Below are 18,793 nucleotides of genomic sequence, written 5' to 3' on the forward strand. Positions count from 1 at the left end.
TTTTTGACTGATGAAGCATTACTTTTAATGTTCCACACAAAGTTTAAAAATGTCTGCATAGGTTCTGAAATGTCACATTACAGTGTGACTGCAGATTAAATTGGACACAATGATTCTATTCTTTTCCATTCTACTGAAATAAAGTCAGAAATGAAGCCACTAAGAAATTATGCAGAAATTTAGATTCACACAAACTGTACACGACTATATACCATACATTATGTGACTTATGTGTGATCTAAATGAGGCAGACCAGTGTCTCTAGCATCAGATAGTGATCCATTGATAGTTAAAATTGGCAAAATAAGTGATTTACTTATTTACATACTGATGTTCTCAGGGTTTTCTGTAGAGAGAACTGAATATAACAGTGGATACAAAGACAACAATAGAGAGCCATAGAATAATCAGGGAAAATCACACGAGCAAACAGACGGGCCATAACATAAGGCAAATCACATCTGAAGTCCCTTGCAGCCTTTTACATCACAGGGATGATGGGAATTTAGCGCAACCAGCATGAGTCAAGGGAATCCTCCTCTTTGGGGTCAGCAGTGCAGGTCAGTGGGAGGGTGTGAGCAGTGTTTCTTCTGGTAGAGTTTCCAGCAGTTGAGCAATGCAAATAGATCCATTTACAATTATAGAATCCATAACCAGACGAATTCATGCAGTTCTGGAGGCCAAAGGAGGCATAATGAATTGTTAAATAGGACTAATATCAAGTATAGCAGATGTATCAAAAAGCTCTGTAGAACTTAGTAATAAGGTTAGAAAAGCTTTCCAGAATGTTGGCAAAAATCTGAATGCTTTATCTAAAAACTGCTCTATTTAATTTAACTTTATACTAACATAAAAAAACAGTCAAAAAAGTGAAGGTGGTACTGTGTCATCCTTAGTTTCTAGTTATGCTATATACAGCTCTGAAAAAAAGTTAAGAGACCACTTCAGTTTTTGAAACAGTTTCTCAGAGTGTGCTATTTATAGTTATATGTTTAAGTAAAATGAAGATTATTGTTGTGGAATAACCCTGGTTCTTAATCACAGTTTTCATGCATCTTGGCGTGTTCTCCTCCACCAGTCTTACACACTGCTTTTGGATGACTTTATGCCTTTACTCTTGGTGCAAAAATTAAAGCAGTTCAGTTTGGTTTGATGGCTTGTGATCATCAATCTTCCTCTTGATTATATTCCAAAGGTTTTCAATTTGGTAAAATCAAAGCATCATAAAATCAAGCTCATCATTTTTAAGTGGTCTCTTATTTTTTTCCAGAGCTCTGTACATAAATGTTTAACGGGTAACAGTTACTTTAAAGTGAAGGTACTTTAATTAATATCACTCATGACATAATGTTTAAGTAATTATTAATTGACATTAGATAAGACATAATTCATCATTACACATTTTAATCTAGAGTCTCGATTGATTATTATTTACATCATTCTTAAGCCTTAAAATTTAGTAATGTTCAATAGCATCTTAACAAGTGTCAATTAATAATTAGTTAAGGCATTACTTAACCACTTGTAATATTACTACAATGATCTAAACTTGAGAAATACTTAATTTAGGAGGACCTTTCTTGTTAAATTGTATATTCTGATGATCCAAGGGTCGCTGGTTTGAATCGCACATCATTCTGCTTCTCCATCATCAGACAGAGTCTGAGCGAGCTCAATTGGCCTTGCTTTGTCTTGCTCTTTGCCCCCACATCACTCCCATCCAAGGTGATGTTGGTCAGCGCAGACATCTGTTAGCTGATGTATCTGAGCTGGGGATCCGGCACTTTCCTCCGCCACTTTGCTAGTGTTCTGTAAAGCTTTTCTATCCCCATAATTAATTAGAATTATACAGGTAGCTGCTGTAACAGAACGCAGTTATAGACAGCAGAAGCGAATCTCACAACCTGTTGTTTTTTGAAGAAAGTGTGTAACTAGCTTTTCACATTCAACTACTTTCCATTTGTGATGGGAACGACTTTGATGTTGGAGCTGGTGTTTCCGCTGGTGGTGGAGTCGCTCTCTTTGTTGCGGAGCTCCTCGCTCTCCGCCCTTTCTCTGTCCCGGTCCCGGCTGTTCTGGCTGCTCTGGCGGACTTTGCGCGATGTGGAGTCGAGGCCTGCAGCCTCGAAGAGACGCGCCATGAAGGCCACGCCCGCAGCCCGGATATACGACTTCCCCACCAGGGTGTAGAGGACGGGGTTGATGCAGCTGCTGACGAAGGCCACCGTGGATGTGAGAGCCCTTAGAGACCTCCAGATATGACCAAGTCTAGAGTGAGGAGAAGACAGAAGGAAAATAAAATAAAGGGAGAAGGACATTTAAAATAGAGCTATATATTTTAGGATATTGTGATACATTTTATCAACAATAAAAAAATCTGTTTAATTAAATGATGTGCCTGAAAAATGTTATAAAAACCGTTGTACTATGCATGAGAGAGTAAATAAATATCATTTTTTATATATCTGTCATTGCTTAATCATTCCATGTGTCAAAATGTTGCGATAAATAATATGTACTGTAAAAATGTCTTTAAATATTGTGTTTTTTTTTCTTCATATCACTCAGCTCTACCTATCTACCTATCTATCTATCTTACCCAGCTGTACACAGACTGTTGCTGCACTTACTGAAGCTCAGTGATGATCTGTTCAGGAGAAAAATAGTCAGTTTGCCTGTTTCCAAGGCTGCAGTACACTGTTTGCATGCTGTTGTTTTCTATACCTGGCAACCTACCTGGATGTTGAAATGGGACTGGTGGAATGGCGGTGGACAGATTATGAGGCTAAATCTTACTTAGATTACCGTGACATACCAAACAGTTCAAAAAAAAAATACTGTCTAAAGCTCTTCTGTCAAAAGCTGCCAGTGCTTAAATTCAGCAAGTTTCCTTAATATCTGACGATACATCCTGATCGTGTTATGAGTTCTTAAAGGAAATATCATCTTTAATCTTTTAGGGGAGGGGTAGAGAAGTCCAGATAAGATCAAGATAGGAGTTATAGCTATAATACTGTGGATATAAAGGTCAAAATGGAAATAGAATACTACTTAAATAAATATTTAGTTAACATTTAAACAGAGTCATTTACAAAGATTTCAGAGGAATATACTGAGTCAGAAATGTTCTTGATGGTGGTGATAAGAACCAGATGTCTGAAGAATAATGCATCTACAGCTTCAGCTATAGCTGAGGCTACATAAAATTACTATCAAAAAATAGTTATGAATACACTGAATGCACTGTTATGATAGTATGAAGAAATTAGACTGTTGCATTTTATATGTGTGTTTTCTTTTTTTTTAAAGAAATTTATTAAATGTATCATTTGAACAACCAATCCTGATCAAAGATTATGTAATATAGATACATTATGTGCAGTTACATTTTACAATGAATAAAAAAAAATAACATATTTAAATTGTACAGGATATTCAACTTCATTTACTTGATGATTTGTGATCATTCGATCTCTTAGTTTTTAAAATAATGTTTACGGAAAACTTGAGTTAAGTAGACTTGAAACTTTTAGTTATTATGACTAAATTGTAAGTTAATTTAAATGATGTTTTTATGTTACAACAATTGCTTTGCATGATAACTATACTTTTGACTCACAGTGAACAGTGGCTTAGAAAACAGTAACTTGCTCTTACAGTCTACAACACGAGGTCAGGCAGTTAATATGATCTATGATCTACAATTTTATGTAAGGTTGATAATTATTATAAGTTGAAACGCAAAGATCTCTGTTCGAATGTTCATCTTGCTCATCAACTTAGAGTAGTCGAGTAATGTTTGGAAATGTGTAATTTTACGTAAAAACAGACTTAGTTTATTTGAGTTTAAACTAATTCCAGGTTAACAGTAGCAATTACAACATTAGTGAAAATGGTCTTTAATATTTGTTAAAAAAAAAGAAATTCTATAAATCTGAAAAAAAAGAGGATTAAACTATACAATTACTGAAAGACTAATTTCAGTGTATATTAATTAGCCTGTATATTTATTTGGATTTTGGTAGACTGCCTCTTTATTTCATCATATCTTCAACACGGATTTCATAACAGTTTGGTATGAATCATGAAAGCTGCTGAAACTTGAATAAGGAAGTTATTCCTAATGCCAGGAATTTTCAGCTGAGGACGGGAGTCAGTTAAACTGTGTGGTTTTATCCTCCCTGCTATTGTCACAGCGGTGACAGATCTGTCTCGCGACAGCATTTCATCAGAATAATGTTTAATAATATAATATAATATTTAGTTTAAATTCAATTTAAAGTTTATTTAATTACAAGCACTAAAGAATATTTATCTGCACTCAGTATACACTGCAAAACAAGTCAAATTTTCCTAATCAGTATAATTTAGAATTACCGCCTTATTTTAGGTCATTTGAACTAAAAAATAAGCACATAAAATGAAAATAAAGTTACTCTGATTCTTCTATCCAAATATGTAATAGACAATTAGGGATTTAGTTCTTTTAGATTTTAAGATTTAAGCTTATTTTGAGAATTCTTACTAAGATTCGTATGTCTAATATAAGCATATAAATCTCAATTTTAACATATTATTTCATCCTTTTTGCTGTGTTCCATGACTTTTGGCATGTCAGTGTATATTACACCATTATCAGGTATACTGAGTCAGAACAGTGCGGCAGTGTGAGAGGAACTTACTTTTCTTTTAAAGGAGAACCTTCAGGAGACAATGCCTCCACCACCTGTGGGTATAAAACATATTTCATCATGATTAGCAGGAACAGGCAGGACTAAACAGTCATTTACTTAATATTAAATTTATTATTAATTTCTAATCATTAAGAAAAACTTCATAGGCAATATTGAGGAGCGCATAAATTGTCATGTCCATTTACTGTAATACAATTGAATTACATAATTATCGTGATATGCATATTTCTCATAATTTGATGAGTGAATTTACTAAAGAAGGAGTGTATGCGTTCAAACACACACACACACACACACACACACCTGCACCATGTTGATGACATGGTAGGGAAGCCAGAAGAGGCAGAAGGTAATGACGATGGTCAGTATTAGCTTCTCGCTGCGGATCCGCCTTCTGAACTTTGTCCTGCGGATTTTGCGAAGGATGCACATGTAGCTGCCCAAAATCAGTCCGTACGGCAGCAGAAACCCTAGAAACGTCTCCATACCGTACTGCATTACAGCCTGAAGAAAGAAAAACTTACTGAATTCTGAGTATTATGAGAAAATTAAATGTAAATGTTTTTATTTAAAAATAAAATACACAACCCTGCAAAACTGTGAATACTTATTCATGGTTTTTAAGTAGTTTTTGAAAGCAAGGGTTTCTGCTATGGGTGTATGATGTTCGCTTAATGTGAGTTGGCTCTGAGAATTTAGAGTTTTAGGGGCACTGAGGGCAGAGTGATCGATGATTGTGTGTGTGTGCTTGGTATTGCTATTGTATTTTTGTCTTTACAATTCTGTTAAATTATATACTTTCCAAAATTTTAACATTTCTTAGCTTATCAGAGACATACTTCTGTTTAAAAACAACAAAAACACATTTTTCTGCTTTCATATTCAGGGGTACTGGGCCTAATTTTAGGGCTGATCGAGTAGCCATATAAAAGAGCTAGCTATGCCCATGATTCACAATATAGAATATAAGAGTGATTTTCAAAAAAACTCTGCTTTCCTTTATGATGACCTTGTTCTGTCTCAAAGATACATTTTGATTTTCTAAAATTATTTTGATCACCTTGATACTTTACCACGACAGGGTGGAAAGTTTAAGCTTTACCTCAGCTAAGTATGGAGACACTATGATAAATATTAAGTGAGATTAATATTATTAATTACTGAACATACAACAAGTGTCTGTAGTCTCTTGAAGAGAAAACAGTATAAGCGTTGTGATGTCAGTGATATCTTACGTTGAGGAAGCTTTCAACATGATAATATAGCTTGATATTTTATTGAAAATATCTTAATTAATAGTTTAAATGTCCAAATAAAAAATACATATTTACAATTTTAATAAAAATAAAATGTGGTAAAAATATTTGAAACAAACTGCACTGCAAATAATATCTGCTCTTTAGGAATATACCCATTCCTAAAGAGCATGGTCAGCTGTATGGCTGGCAAGCATACTCATTATTTTAATTTCTAATGAAAATAAATATGCCTATATTTGATTTTGAGGTAGATTACCAATACTGGCACATTTCTTAAAGGGTAAAGGGTTGCCTTCACTTGCAATAATCTGTTTCTCAACAACTGCTGATTTCATCCTGCTTCTCTGAGCTAGCTTGTGAAATGGTATATAAGGATGATTTATTAACTAGAAAAAAATGTGCCCAGTGGCAATTGGCAGTCATCTTTTAGCAGCCATCAACATGATAAATATTGACTCATTTAAATATAAAAACGGCATGAAACAGCAAGTTCAAAGAAAATGTTTCAGTTAAACTTGTCCAGAATTCCTTTGGGTAGTTGGTAGTTTAAAAATTATTATTTTTAAAGCTATAACAATGACAATATCTGTGTTGCACCAGAAGTCAGCATTGAGCACAAAGGCATTTAAAGGTGAAGTATAGGATTCTGGAGAAAGACTGTTAATGACCACTTTTAATTTTTTATTGTTGAGAAGCTCCGCCTCCATATTTGTGCACATTATAGGTTAGCAAACTGTTACTACAATTCCTGCTGCTAATCAAACCAGTTGTGATTATCTGTCGTCAACATTTGCGAATAAAACAAATAGCAACAGCATAAATAAGTAAATGTTACCCACCTATTGAGCCTTATCTATCAATTCATCCATTTTTATGCCTTTTAATGTGTCTCTTTACAGTAAAACATGTTTAATACATTGTAGAAGAGACAGCTCTTATGGTGGGCACTGTTGCTTAATGCTTGTTGATTAATTACAGATCTTAAAATACATAAATAAAAACTGAGAGTAATTTAAAGTAGTAAAAAATATTACTTGAATGGCTCAGAGTGGTACAGCGAGCTAAGCACTGCTACTATGATCAGGAGATCGGCGGTTTGAATCCTGTCTATGTAGTTTGCCATTGGCTACCAGAGCCCTGGGAGAGCACACAATTGGCCTTGTTCTCCAAAAGGTGATGTCGCTCAGCACAAGGCATCTGTGAGCTGATGTATCAGAACCGAGTCGCTGCACACACTGTGATGCTACTCGGCAATGCTGCTTCAAAAAGAGGTGGTGGCTGATTTTACATTTGTATGCATAACTTTGGTGGCTGCTATTGTATCTTACCTGATTAAGGACAGGCAAGTTACAATGCAAATCCTATGGCAAATAAAGAATACTGCACTGACCTGTGGGATATGTGTGTGGGGGCCTGTCTGCATTGAATACAGATACAATTTTTGCCAAAATCACTTGTATGTTGGCATGGACAGATCTAGGCAGATGCCACTGGTCACGATTATTACCACCCGCTGTTCTGTGCTGTTCACTGTGGGTGAAAATGCTATTTATGACACTGTGGATCAAGGAAAATATTGCAGAATCATGCTTGGTCCTCTTACATAGCTTCTTTGGCCTATACTGTATATTTTATATAAGCATTTTCAACTTACATATTGTGGCTGGGGGTGCTCACAGCTGCATACCAGACTTTTTATGCCAGTCACATTTGTCTCCTTAGTCTTCCTCTGAGTCAGTTCTCTGAAAACCAAAACGGGAACAGCCAGGGCTAAGGCCAGAAACCAAAGCACCAGCAGCGCCCGCACCACTGTCCTCTGAGAGGTCAGTCCTCTCAGGTGCCGAGGCCACACCACCGCCACAAGCCTGTGCAGGCTCATTAGTGTGATGAGGAATATGGAGGCGTACATGTTGGCGCAGCAGAGGTAGAACAGCACCTTGCACATAGCAAGTCCAAAGACCCAGCCCTGCCTGACCAGGTAGATGATGAAGAATGGAGTCAGGGCCATCAGAGAGCCGTCAGCACAGGCCAGGTTGAGGATGAGCGTGGTGGTGATGGAGCGGCGCCGCGTTCGGGCCATGATGCTCCAGATGACGAAGAGGTTGCCGGGAACGCCTATGAGGAAGACGAGGGTCAGGATCAGGGCCCCTCCTAGAGCTCCACTGTTGTTGCTCATGATGGTCTCAGAGGGAGTGGCTGGAGATGTGGTGAAGATGGTATAGTTGGGGAAGGAGGATGTGAGGTTGTTGGGTGATGCTGGAGAGATGGAGAGCGTGATAGAGGACTGTGTGATGGCTGTGTTGTTTAATGCCATGATGATGACCTGGAAGAACAACATTAAGATATTAGTGCAAGATAAAGGTAAAGGTAGCATATATAATATATAATAATGTAAAATCCATTGATGGTAGCCTGGTCATTCAGTATATTCACATAGTCAGCTGATCTCATTCTTTGGGGACATAAGATTGTGAATGTAGACCTGACATGATGGGTGCATAACTTCAACCACCTCTCTTCTTACCCTGATGCTCCATTACTCTGGAACAGGGTAAATCTGAACTCATCTGTTCACCTGACCTTCTTCTATTGCTCCAAAGTCCAATCTTTATACTTCCCAGCAAACTGAAGCTGTTTTATTCGGTTATCCTCATTGAGAAGTGGTTTCTTAAGGCTTTACAGCTGGTTAATGCCAATCTCTTCAGTTTCCTTACCAACGTGCATAAGGAAAGGCTTTTCTTGTCACTATTAAACAAATCCCTTACCTGTAGTGTTGCATTTTTTATGATTTGATTTTACTTTGCTAGTCTTTAAACTAAAAAATGTTATTGTGGAGATTAATTTAGCACCACTCAAACAGGAAAGTAGACATGTTACAGTACGCAAAATTATGCTATAATTTTAAACTTGACTTAAATGTTGCTAAAACTTATGGTAGTAAGGCGGAACATGCTGGAAGCATGCAGGCTTGAATCACAGAGTTCCCAAACATGCTCACTGACAAAAGAAGATAAATGGTCGGTTTACTGGCAGAGCTATGTGGACCACTTTCTGCTGTTTATGGAAAGGGCTTAAAGTGGTCTTTATCAGTTTGTGTTTTCTGTGTATGACTGCATTTTTCTCACGGTTTTGACTCAGAATTTTGGCTTGCCCTTTTACTTTGTTTGTATTGTTTTTCTGCCTTTTTTGGAGTCTATTTGTTTCTCAGGTTTCCCTTTTTTGATTCTGATGTTTTAGTTAAGTCTCCTTTTGCTCTTGTTTTATCACAAGTATCTGACTCCTATCTGTAACGTTACACTTCCAGAGTTCTTTTTTTTTTTGCTGCTTTCGACTGGTTGACTTCTTTTTAATACAATTAGTCAACAAGTTTCTTATCGACAATTTTTTCTTGTCGACACTTGTTTTAATAAGTAGTTGACTAGTGAAACCCCTAGACAGAGCAGAGTATTTGTACATTTATGTACTCACTAAAGAACTGTACTGAGAGCACTTGTCTGTTGGCTGATGTATCAGAGCTGGAGATCCAACGCTTACCTCTGAGTTCACTGGCTGCCAGGGAAAAGCAGTGGCTGGCTTTACCCTCTTGGTGTCAGTGGTGCTGCCAGTGGAAGGGGAAGGCTCATATAAATGGAGATTGTATAATTGGTCTTCCAAAATGGGTAGAAAATAAGGGTAAATTATTAAAAATAATCTACAAAGCACTCTAACAATCAACTATCAAAATATAACGATTGAGTCTCTTGTTAAAATGTTGTGTAGGATTTCACAACAGTTTCCTCCAGGGCCAAGCTATGCCCAAACATGGCGGTAACCTCCTATATGGACGTCATTGCAGACTTTATTATTCTCTCCAGTGTGACACATCTGGTTCGAATCATGAGTGATTTAATGATTACCCGGTGAGTTCAGGTCTCCTGAAGCAGAAAGAGATTTAAAGCCTGCGGCAATCATGAACTTCCTTACGTCTTTTTGAAATATGTCCCTACAGCAATTCACAAAAAGAAAACTATGTACTATGGGACTGAAACTGGAAACAAGATGTGCTACACTGTTTAACCACAATAATAACAATAAAAAGAAGGTTAAAATAAGACCAATATCAAATGTACCATACATTATTACTGTAAAGATTTGCCTAACCAGGTAGCTTACCAGTATAGGTTATGTTTATGTTATGTGTAACCAGCTTTTCAACCACCTTAACCATTAAGTACCAGCTTAGAGTATCTGAAACTGCTGCAAAAGCTGGCCTTGAACACAATTTTTAGCAGGGATGATTCAAATATAAGTTGATAAGGATAAGAGCAATAGCCAAATGTCATAAATATTAATGCAACACCATCAGCAATGCTCATAGAACCTCATCAGCACTGTTAGCTTAAGAAGTATCCTGTAAATTGATCTGGAAAAGAGCATTAGTGAACTGCCATTAATGTTAAGATATTGATTGGTGAAATTGCACCATTTGTCATTTTTTACTTATATAAACACCATCAGCAATGCACACAAAACCTCATTAGCACTTTTAGAATAAGAAGTAGTTGTAAATTGATATAAATAAAAGCATTAACGCTAGCCTAAAGCCATAAATTTTAATGTAATGTTGGTCAGTAAGCCTCATTAACACTGTTAGCATAAGCAGTAGGCTGTAGCACTCTCTGGTGAGAAGGCTAATTATAGAGTGTGCTTTGTTGTGCAGCACACACAATCGGGCCTGTTTACAAAGACCCTCTCCTAATTACCATCTGATGGGGTCTTTACAAAATTAAGCAAACCAGATGTGACCATAGATGTGACTGTGGGGCATTAGCTTAGCATGATTTGACAGAGAAAGGAAGCAGACTCCTCCTTAATGGGGCCATTTGGGGTTGGAAAGAGAGATATACATTATAAATAGAGAGGAAGGGTGTCTGAGTGAGGATCTGAATGAGATAAAAGATGAGCTGTCAGCGTGACACAGGGGCTGAAAAATGAGCAAAAAATCTGATGACAGAAAAGAGAATTTACAGAGCCCCTAGCATGTAAACACACTCACACGCATGCACGCACTGGTTTGTGAGGAAGGAAATGAGCAGCGGTTCTGCAGTATCAGTGTTTCTTGTGGTGTCACACAGCAGTATGTTTGTAGTTTGATTTAGAAGCTAGATATATTTTTTATGTATGTGTAATATAGACACAAATGTAGATACCTGTCATGATACAGACATTGGGCCCTACTCCCAGTGCATGGTGGTCTGCAAATGAGGTCTGCCATATTGCTATCTTGGCAGCAAAAAACACAGGTGGACCACTGACTAAAAATCTATACAGATGTCAACAGATGTTCATTGCTGTCTTGGCAGTGAATTGTCAACTCAGGCACATGCCCAACATACGTAAACTCCGGCTTACTACACACACATGGACACACAGCAGTGCAACAGAAATCTGAAACAGAAATCCGCCAAAGTCAGAGTGCACCTGGCTCTTAAAGGGAATGGCAAGTGACACGCTGATTGGTTTATTGCATGTCTCACCACACACGCATGATTAATTAACCCTTGTGTGGTGTTCATATTTTTGTTACTCGTTTACTTTGTTCCTTGTATTTAATTCAGCAAAATTAAGCAATTTTACATTAAAATGCTTTACACATGCTTGCTTCACCTAAATTGCAAGCAATATAAACAGCTTACATGGTTAATATTTGCCCTTTACCTTTCTTATGTTACATTCCTTTCAAAAAGTGCTACTCTTTTTTTATTAGTTTTTTAGAAAAAAGAAAATGAATTAAACTCAAGATATGAGTAGAACATTTCTTTAGTTTCAAATTTACAAATGAAGCAATGTTTATTAGCCCTTGGCCAAACATACTGTATCTAATATAAATGGTAATGGGGGGGCGGGGGGGGGGGGGGGGTTGTACAGTGTGTGTTTATCGAAAATGTGTTTTGATATATGTTTTTCACAAAAAATGAGCCAATGCCAATGAGTTTGAGTTAGAAAAAATATTTTTTTAGTATCATTTAATGAAAAATAAAAACAGGTCCCACAGACCCGAACACCACACAAGGGTTAAGATAATTAGTACATGCCTTTTGCTTGTTTCGAGCCATGAAAGGCATACTTTTCCCGTTGTTAAGATAGCAAAGACACACTGACACCTAAATCAAACAGCATGCTGCACGTTTGACGGCTCCCCTATAGATCCTAAAAGAGGGCCCATAATGTTTAGTGTGAAGAGGCATCCAAAGAATATTTAGTAGCCTATTTACAAAAATGTAAGCGTTCCTCCTGTAAACCTTAAGTGAAAAACAACATGCCTGATTGACGTCTGACTATGGCGAGTGCAATTGATATACAGTTGATATAGGTAAACGAACTAGTTTGGTCGTGATTCAGTTGGGCACATTGAATATGTCCAATTCACCAAGATTTTTTGAGTCAAAATATGATGTTAAAACCAGAATATTGTTGAAATACTTGTTCATTTCCAGTCAGTTTAAATCCAGAATGACTCATGAGTCATTTCTAAAAAGAAACCATTTTATTCTATGTGAAAAATAAGCTGATTCTGAATTAATTGGATTAAACCTAAACCTAATAACACTGGATTAATTCAGTGTGGCATTTGAGATTTTGTGATTCACTGAATCATTTAACACTGGCTAAACACTGGAATTAAATCAGTGTGAGGTCAGAGCTTTAACAGTGCACAGATTCATGTTCGTGTGTGTGTGTGTGTACATATACTGTAGGAGTCATGATGGAAACAAGTTTTCCTTGCTGTTCTCTCCACCCTGATGACAAGACCAGGCTTGAATAGAGCTGAGAATCAGACACGTATTATTCGTTATTTTCTTTTCTGTTTGCTGAGAAATCTTTTTGTGATTTTTTCCTTGTTTTAAAAACCAGACACGTGTCATACTTGATTTGTAAAGTGTAAAAACACTAAGCTTTGCTTTGTACGTTGCTTGGTCTTTCGGTTGGCCAGATGTGAGCATTCCACAGTCGAATACAGGCTTGGGTAAGATACGTGTGTAAATACAGTGTGTGGTTGACAGCGTGTACACACCCGTTGACGCTCACGCCCTCTATAATAACAACAGCAAGAAAAAAAGAAGTACATTGCTAATATACTCACTACTGCTCTTAATGAAGAGTGGTAATGTGTGTTTATGAGGAGGATGTAGCAATAATCTCTGTAAACCCCTGTACATACAGGAGTATATTACCATAAGCGGATTTGTGGTGGAGAATGGGTGAACTGAGACTTCCTCAGTAACCAATTAAACAAACATTTAAAAGCTAATTTATCAAGTTGAACAACAGATATTGGCTGTAACCACACTAACAGTATTACTGCTGGGATGTCAGCAATAGGAAAAACTGCTATTTCTGCCAACACATTCTGTGCATATTACAACAAGTCAGGACGTTTCAATGAAAGACAGGTTTTACACAAACACTACAGACACTCTCTTCCAAAAGACTCAAAGCAACACTCGCTAGCAGGTATTTTAAGTTGATTGATGTGGAAATATTAAGTATTTGACTCTTTTTGACTCTTATTAGGTTTTTTTAAGTCTATTTACAACAATTTTATTTTACCTCAGAATGAAACATGCTCCATTTCCATTATAAAAGCTCTTATTTTAGCTTATTTTTTAGCTGGTTTGGCTTTCTCCAGCCTTACTGGTAAAATAATAAGCCTTTCAGATTTGTGTTTTGGTCTAGTTTGGTTGAGCTTAGATAGTCAAGTTTGCTCGTACCATGGACAAAAGAGATGTTAGCAACTAGCATTATTAATAAATAGTCTATTTAAAATGATAAACCAATACGAATACAATTACAGAAATACAAATTCTAGGAAAAAAAATTCTAGAGAATCTATTGTTCAGATACACTAGAGTGTATCAATATTAATATAGCTAACAGCTAACTGAGTTATCATTTGTTTTGGCTTAAATTCTAACAGACAAGCTTTACACAATTCATCCACCTTAGATGTTCCAGAAGGCTTACATAACATGTTAAATTATGAGTTTTTCAAGAACCCAAACTTGCTTAATGTACAAAAATGTCTACAAACAGTACTAGGCAATTATCATGTCTGCACAAAACACCTGTAGGGTTGAAAGGTGTCTTTCACAACCAGCCATACAGTGGCTTACAAAGTAAACCGATTCAATGCTAATGTTTTAAATCATGTCATTCACAATATTTATCTGGCTTTTTCGGAATACTAGAAAAAAGTTATTTGGATTCTTTAAATAAAGTTTTCCATGCATGTAGCTATACACTGTGATCATGAATAAATAGGGTATGCTAAATTCTCAAAACTAATCTATAGTCTGCTGCATTGTTGTGACAGAAAATATCAAAAATGTCATTTATTTTACAAATCAAGCAATTACATTGTTATCCTATTTATTTTTTTCTTCCTCAAATTTCTTGTGTGGCCTTGTATAGCCTTGAGATTTTGCACACTGATTCAATTTCTACACTTTTTTTTAATCTTTTTTTTTTTATCCCTTTTGTCCTCATGTAATCTCACTCATTTTTGTTTACGTACACACATCCACTCTACTTCTGCTTAACTGATACCAAAGTCTTTGAGGGCATATCAGTTTATTTGGCCGGGTGCTTATATCCCCTCACTCCATTTGAACAACATATTTTACTTCACTGATAAAATCTAATTAAAACCTCATCAACAGTTTGTAACATTTGGTTTATGATTTTGGTGACATGATTTTTCTGCTTGTTATGGCTACTGCTCTTGCTCAGATCTCCCCAGGGAGGGGTGGAGCCTCCCTACCAGCATGCTGACTATCCTCCGCTCTTTTTGTTGAAAGGTAGAACTGTCCATATATGGGTGCCACAACTGGCATTACGAGAAATCCTATTCATTCAGAGATCAGTGCCATGTCTCCTCATTAATGAGGTCAAACTACATTTACTCCTTCTGAGCAGATCCCCAACCTCTATCTATTCCACAGCCATACGGACGTGAACTCATCTGTTTGTCATTGTTTCCAAAACTCTTTCTTCCATTCTCTCCCATTCATTTTGTACATGCCTAAACTATAGCTGAGTTCCTGTGCTCTGCTTGACATCTTAGCTCGGCTACTAACATCAATATACAATAGAAACACCTCTGCAACCACCTAGCAACACCATAGTAACCATCTAGCATCACCTTAGCAAACAACAGGTATACCAAAGGAAAACCCTAGCAACCATAATAGCAACAAATTTAGCAACAGTCTAGCAGGATGTTTAAACCATTTAAGCTACACAAATGTTATCTTAAAAAAAGTTCTTCAAGCGTTCTTCAAGAAAACAGTTCCAAACAGAACCCTGACAGTTTAAAAGCACTTTAAATTGTGTAGCTGGTCCCACAAGTATAGTTTAAAGTCTAATAAATAAGATATGTAGATATTACAATGTGTAAATTATTCAGTAACTAAAAAAAATCCATATTATTTCCACATTACTATGGAACATTTAGAATAATTCCCTTAGAGTTTAAGAGATTGATTAAGTGTTTGGTTTCAGCTCTTACCTGATCAGGAAAGAGAGGAGCTGGAAAGCAGAAGGACAAGCCCAAGGATCTTCACATGGAAGTGATGGTCAGGTTAGGTGTCTAAAACTTCTTTTTTCTGTTTGTTCTATTTCTGTTCTTCTGCTTGGTTAAAGTGGTTTCCTGTTTTAAACTGGAATATTCTTTAGGCTCCTCTCATTTTTGGCCCTTTATCTTTTATACTCCTTCATATCTGGTCCTCTTCCCTTCTTCACTTTCCTCCTCTCTCTCTCTCTCTCTCTCTCTCTCTCTCTGACTGCAGCTTCTCGCTCCAGGAAAGCATAGGTGGAGTCTCTGTTTCCGTCACTCCTCCTTCTCCTTTCTCCTTATCTGTCCTTATCTCTTCCCTTTACATGTTATCTGCACACATGCATGCCTCAACTCGCTGTCTATACGCTGAGGAACCTTATAGTAAAGATTGCACACGCACACAAACACACAGAGGCTAATGAATCACCTGCATCTCATCCTTTTACATTTCCCAATCAACTTCCTGTAACTTAATCAAATAAAGGGAAAATATTTAACAGGGAAGTCTAGTCATTCAAGGCACGACTATTTATTATAGATAAAGTATAAAGATATAAAGACTCGCCACTGATAAGAATAATCAATAGAAGTTGGGCCAGTATGTAAAATAGCAAAAAAAAAACTAAATTTAAACTTTATTTCTATAATGTTCATCCATTCCTGCATTTCAATCAAAATTAGGACAGGGACAATTAAGAGATAGTAATGAAGTAAACTGTTCTGAGCAGCAAGTCCAAAAGGGGTTTGTTATGGTGTAGGTAGTTGTAGACTTAGACTTCTGTGATGCAGCATAAATGCAGAAATGTCCACTGAGAGCTTAGAGCAACATATAATTACATGTCTAGGGGTTCTAATGTATTTTTCAACAAGACAATGCAAAACCACAAAGTCTGTGGATTAAGATCTAGGTACGGGCGACAACAACAAGCCTGTAACATTAAACACCTTAAAACGTGTTTTCAAAAATAAATTACAAACCTAAGCTCGAACTCTATGCAGTAATAATATATTTTATATTTCTGTTCCATTCCATTTTGTCTGATTCCAGGGTTATATACATATACAGCTCTGGTAAAAAATAAGAGGCCACTTAAAAATGATGAGTTTCTTTAATTTTACCATGTTGAAAACTTCTGTAATCAAGAAAAAGATGGATAATCACAAGCCTTCAAACCAAGGTGAACTGCAATGTAAATTGCTTTAATGTTATCCAAAAGCAGTGTGTAAAACTGTTGGAGGAGAACAAGCAAGATGCACGAAAACTGTGTAAAAAACAAGGTTATTCCACCAAACACTGATTTCTAAACTCTATGAATATGAAAAAAAGAGCTCTGCATCTTTTTTGTTATCTCAGCCATTTCTCATTTTCTGCAAATAAATGCTCTAAATGACAATATCAGTATCATAAAACTGCATGGAAATAAGGTGTCGCCCATTACAATGTCTCCATCTTCTGGTGGCATGCCCTATTATAGGCTTACTTTCTTCACTTTGGGAAAAATCAATACCAAATCAAAGAATTACATAATTCATTCCAAGATGAAAATAAAATGAAATCAATTCACTATTCATTTTCCTACAAAAGATTATCTTTGGATTGGAGCTTTGATGTAATATTCAGTCTTCTCCATGGACATTAATTTACACAAAAGCAAGCTTTATTATTCTCTGGCTACGACTTAATTATGTCATTCACACGTTTTAAATCTCATTCCATATCATCACATTCTCGTTCCTATGCATTTTTTTAAGTTGTGGCCATGCATTAATTTTTAACATGATATCACCTTAGTGGCTCCATAAAATTACCACTTAATTCTACTTAGAAGAATCTTAAGTATAAAACATAATCATATTATGTTTAACAAGTAATTGTGTATGCATAAAAATGTTTTAAAACATAGAAATAAAACAAAAAAAATCTGAATCAGTTTCTCTGATTTTGCTATTTATATGTATATGTACAAAATTGGGTAAAATTAGTTAAATAACATTGTTGTTTTATTCTATAAACATCGGACAACATTTCTCCTAAATTCCAAATAAAAACATTGTCATTTAGAGTATTTATTTGCAGAAAAAGGAAATGGCTGAAATAACAAAAATATATTTTCCTCGAGCTCTTAATTTGAAAGGCCTGAACTCTATTGATATTCTGACGCTGCCTGATGCAGGGGTGGCTAGCTGGGTTAGCTTGGAGGCTGGAGACTGTCACCAGGTAATATTATAAACTTTAAACGCTTAATTTACTGAATTACTGGAATATTAGAAGCTGTATTTATTTATAAAGCGGGTGTTGATCGGTTTAGTCCTGTTGGCGGGTTGAATTTAGATTATTAGGCGAAGTTTTTCGGGTTTGTGTTGCTGCTTGTATTCGTAGCATAGCTTAGCTTAGCTGACTGTAGCTTTAGCATTAGCTGACCCTCCGTTTATCTAGAGAATACTGCGGGTTTAGCTGGTTTGACAGCTCATGTTTCAGACTGATATTTGTGCAGTGTGTGACTGGAGACGACAGTCTGCCTAGGTGTTCATTTTATGATGTTTTAAATGGGGAATTTATGGTAGAAGTTAAGTTGTAGAAAATGAAGATAAACATTTAGCTAAGCTAACTAGCTAACAGCTGACAGCGGTAACCTAGCTACGGTTTGGAGACGTCGGTTAGTAAGCTAGATGTATTGTAATGTTATATGTTTTTTTTCTATTGAGTCGTTTTTACTTGTCTTATAATATTAACTGTATCCCCTGATAAGTGTTGTTGATGTCACGGTGAAGTAAATAGTGTGTAAAACACAGTGTAACACCTAATTCAGTGTCAGAGTTAGCTTAGTTGCACTGTATGGAACCTGCCCTTCATAATGCAGACATCTGAAGTTCCAAAAATAAAAATATATTAAATTAATTTCACCGGACTTGGACCCCACCTTAACTCATCTTAACATGCCTTTTGCTATCTTTTAATCCCCTGTGGGCAATGCGTAAATCACTACTACAAACTGTACCGCGGGAAAGACTTGAATTTTTAAAGTTTTTTACTATTACCAGTCATGGTTATACTTTAGAGGAGTCCGCCCGCTCAAACTAAAACTGATTGGCTGAAATATAGACTATTAGACTTTTGAAATATAGCCAATTAGCCTTTTTTTGTCTAGGCAGTGCATATCACTGATTCTTGAGAATTTGAATAGACATGTCCCAATAAGACAATTATTTATTTCATGAGAAAACAAAGATTTGGTACCACTTTA

The 18,793-nt window shown here is 36.3% G+C and overlaps 2 protein-coding genes across 4 annotated transcripts in view; one reads left to right on the plus strand and one right to left on the minus strand.

Moving 5' to 3' along the window:
* Positions 1-15,621, minus strand: ltb4r2a (leukotriene B4 receptor 2a). The gene is made up of 5 exons (XM_007230158.3): positions 15,501-15,621; positions 7,608-8,276; positions 4,998-5,198; positions 4,683-4,726; positions 1-2,268 (listed from the first exon to the last, which is right to left on the minus strand). The coding sequence occupies exons 2-5, from the start codon at positions 8,265-8,267 to the stop codon at positions 1,950-1,952; spliced, it is 1,224 nt and encodes a 407-aa protein (XP_007230220.3). The 5' UTR covers positions 8,268-8,276; positions 15,501-15,621; the 3' UTR covers positions 1-1,949.
* The window catches only part of heatr5b (HEAT repeat containing 5B), a 27,824-nt gene continuing 24,526 nt past the window's right edge, over positions 15,496-18,793 (plus strand). For 2 of the 3 annotated variants that reach the window (XM_049472149.1, XM_049472151.1), the window contains exon 1: positions 17,694-17,766. The gene's annotated coding sequence lies outside the window, so the exon portion shown is untranslated. Of the gene's footprint in view, positions 15,573-17,693; positions 17,767-18,793 lie in introns of those variants that run through there. The other variant, XM_049472150.1, reaches the window with a different exon arrangement.

This window comes from Astyanax mexicanus, chromosome 25, assembly GCF_023375975.1.
Source record: "Astyanax mexicanus isolate ESR-SI-001 chromosome 25, AstMex3_surface, whole genome shotgun sequence".
Taxonomy (NCBI): domain Eukaryota; kingdom Metazoa; phylum Chordata; class Actinopteri; order Characiformes; family Acestrorhamphidae; genus Astyanax; species Astyanax mexicanus.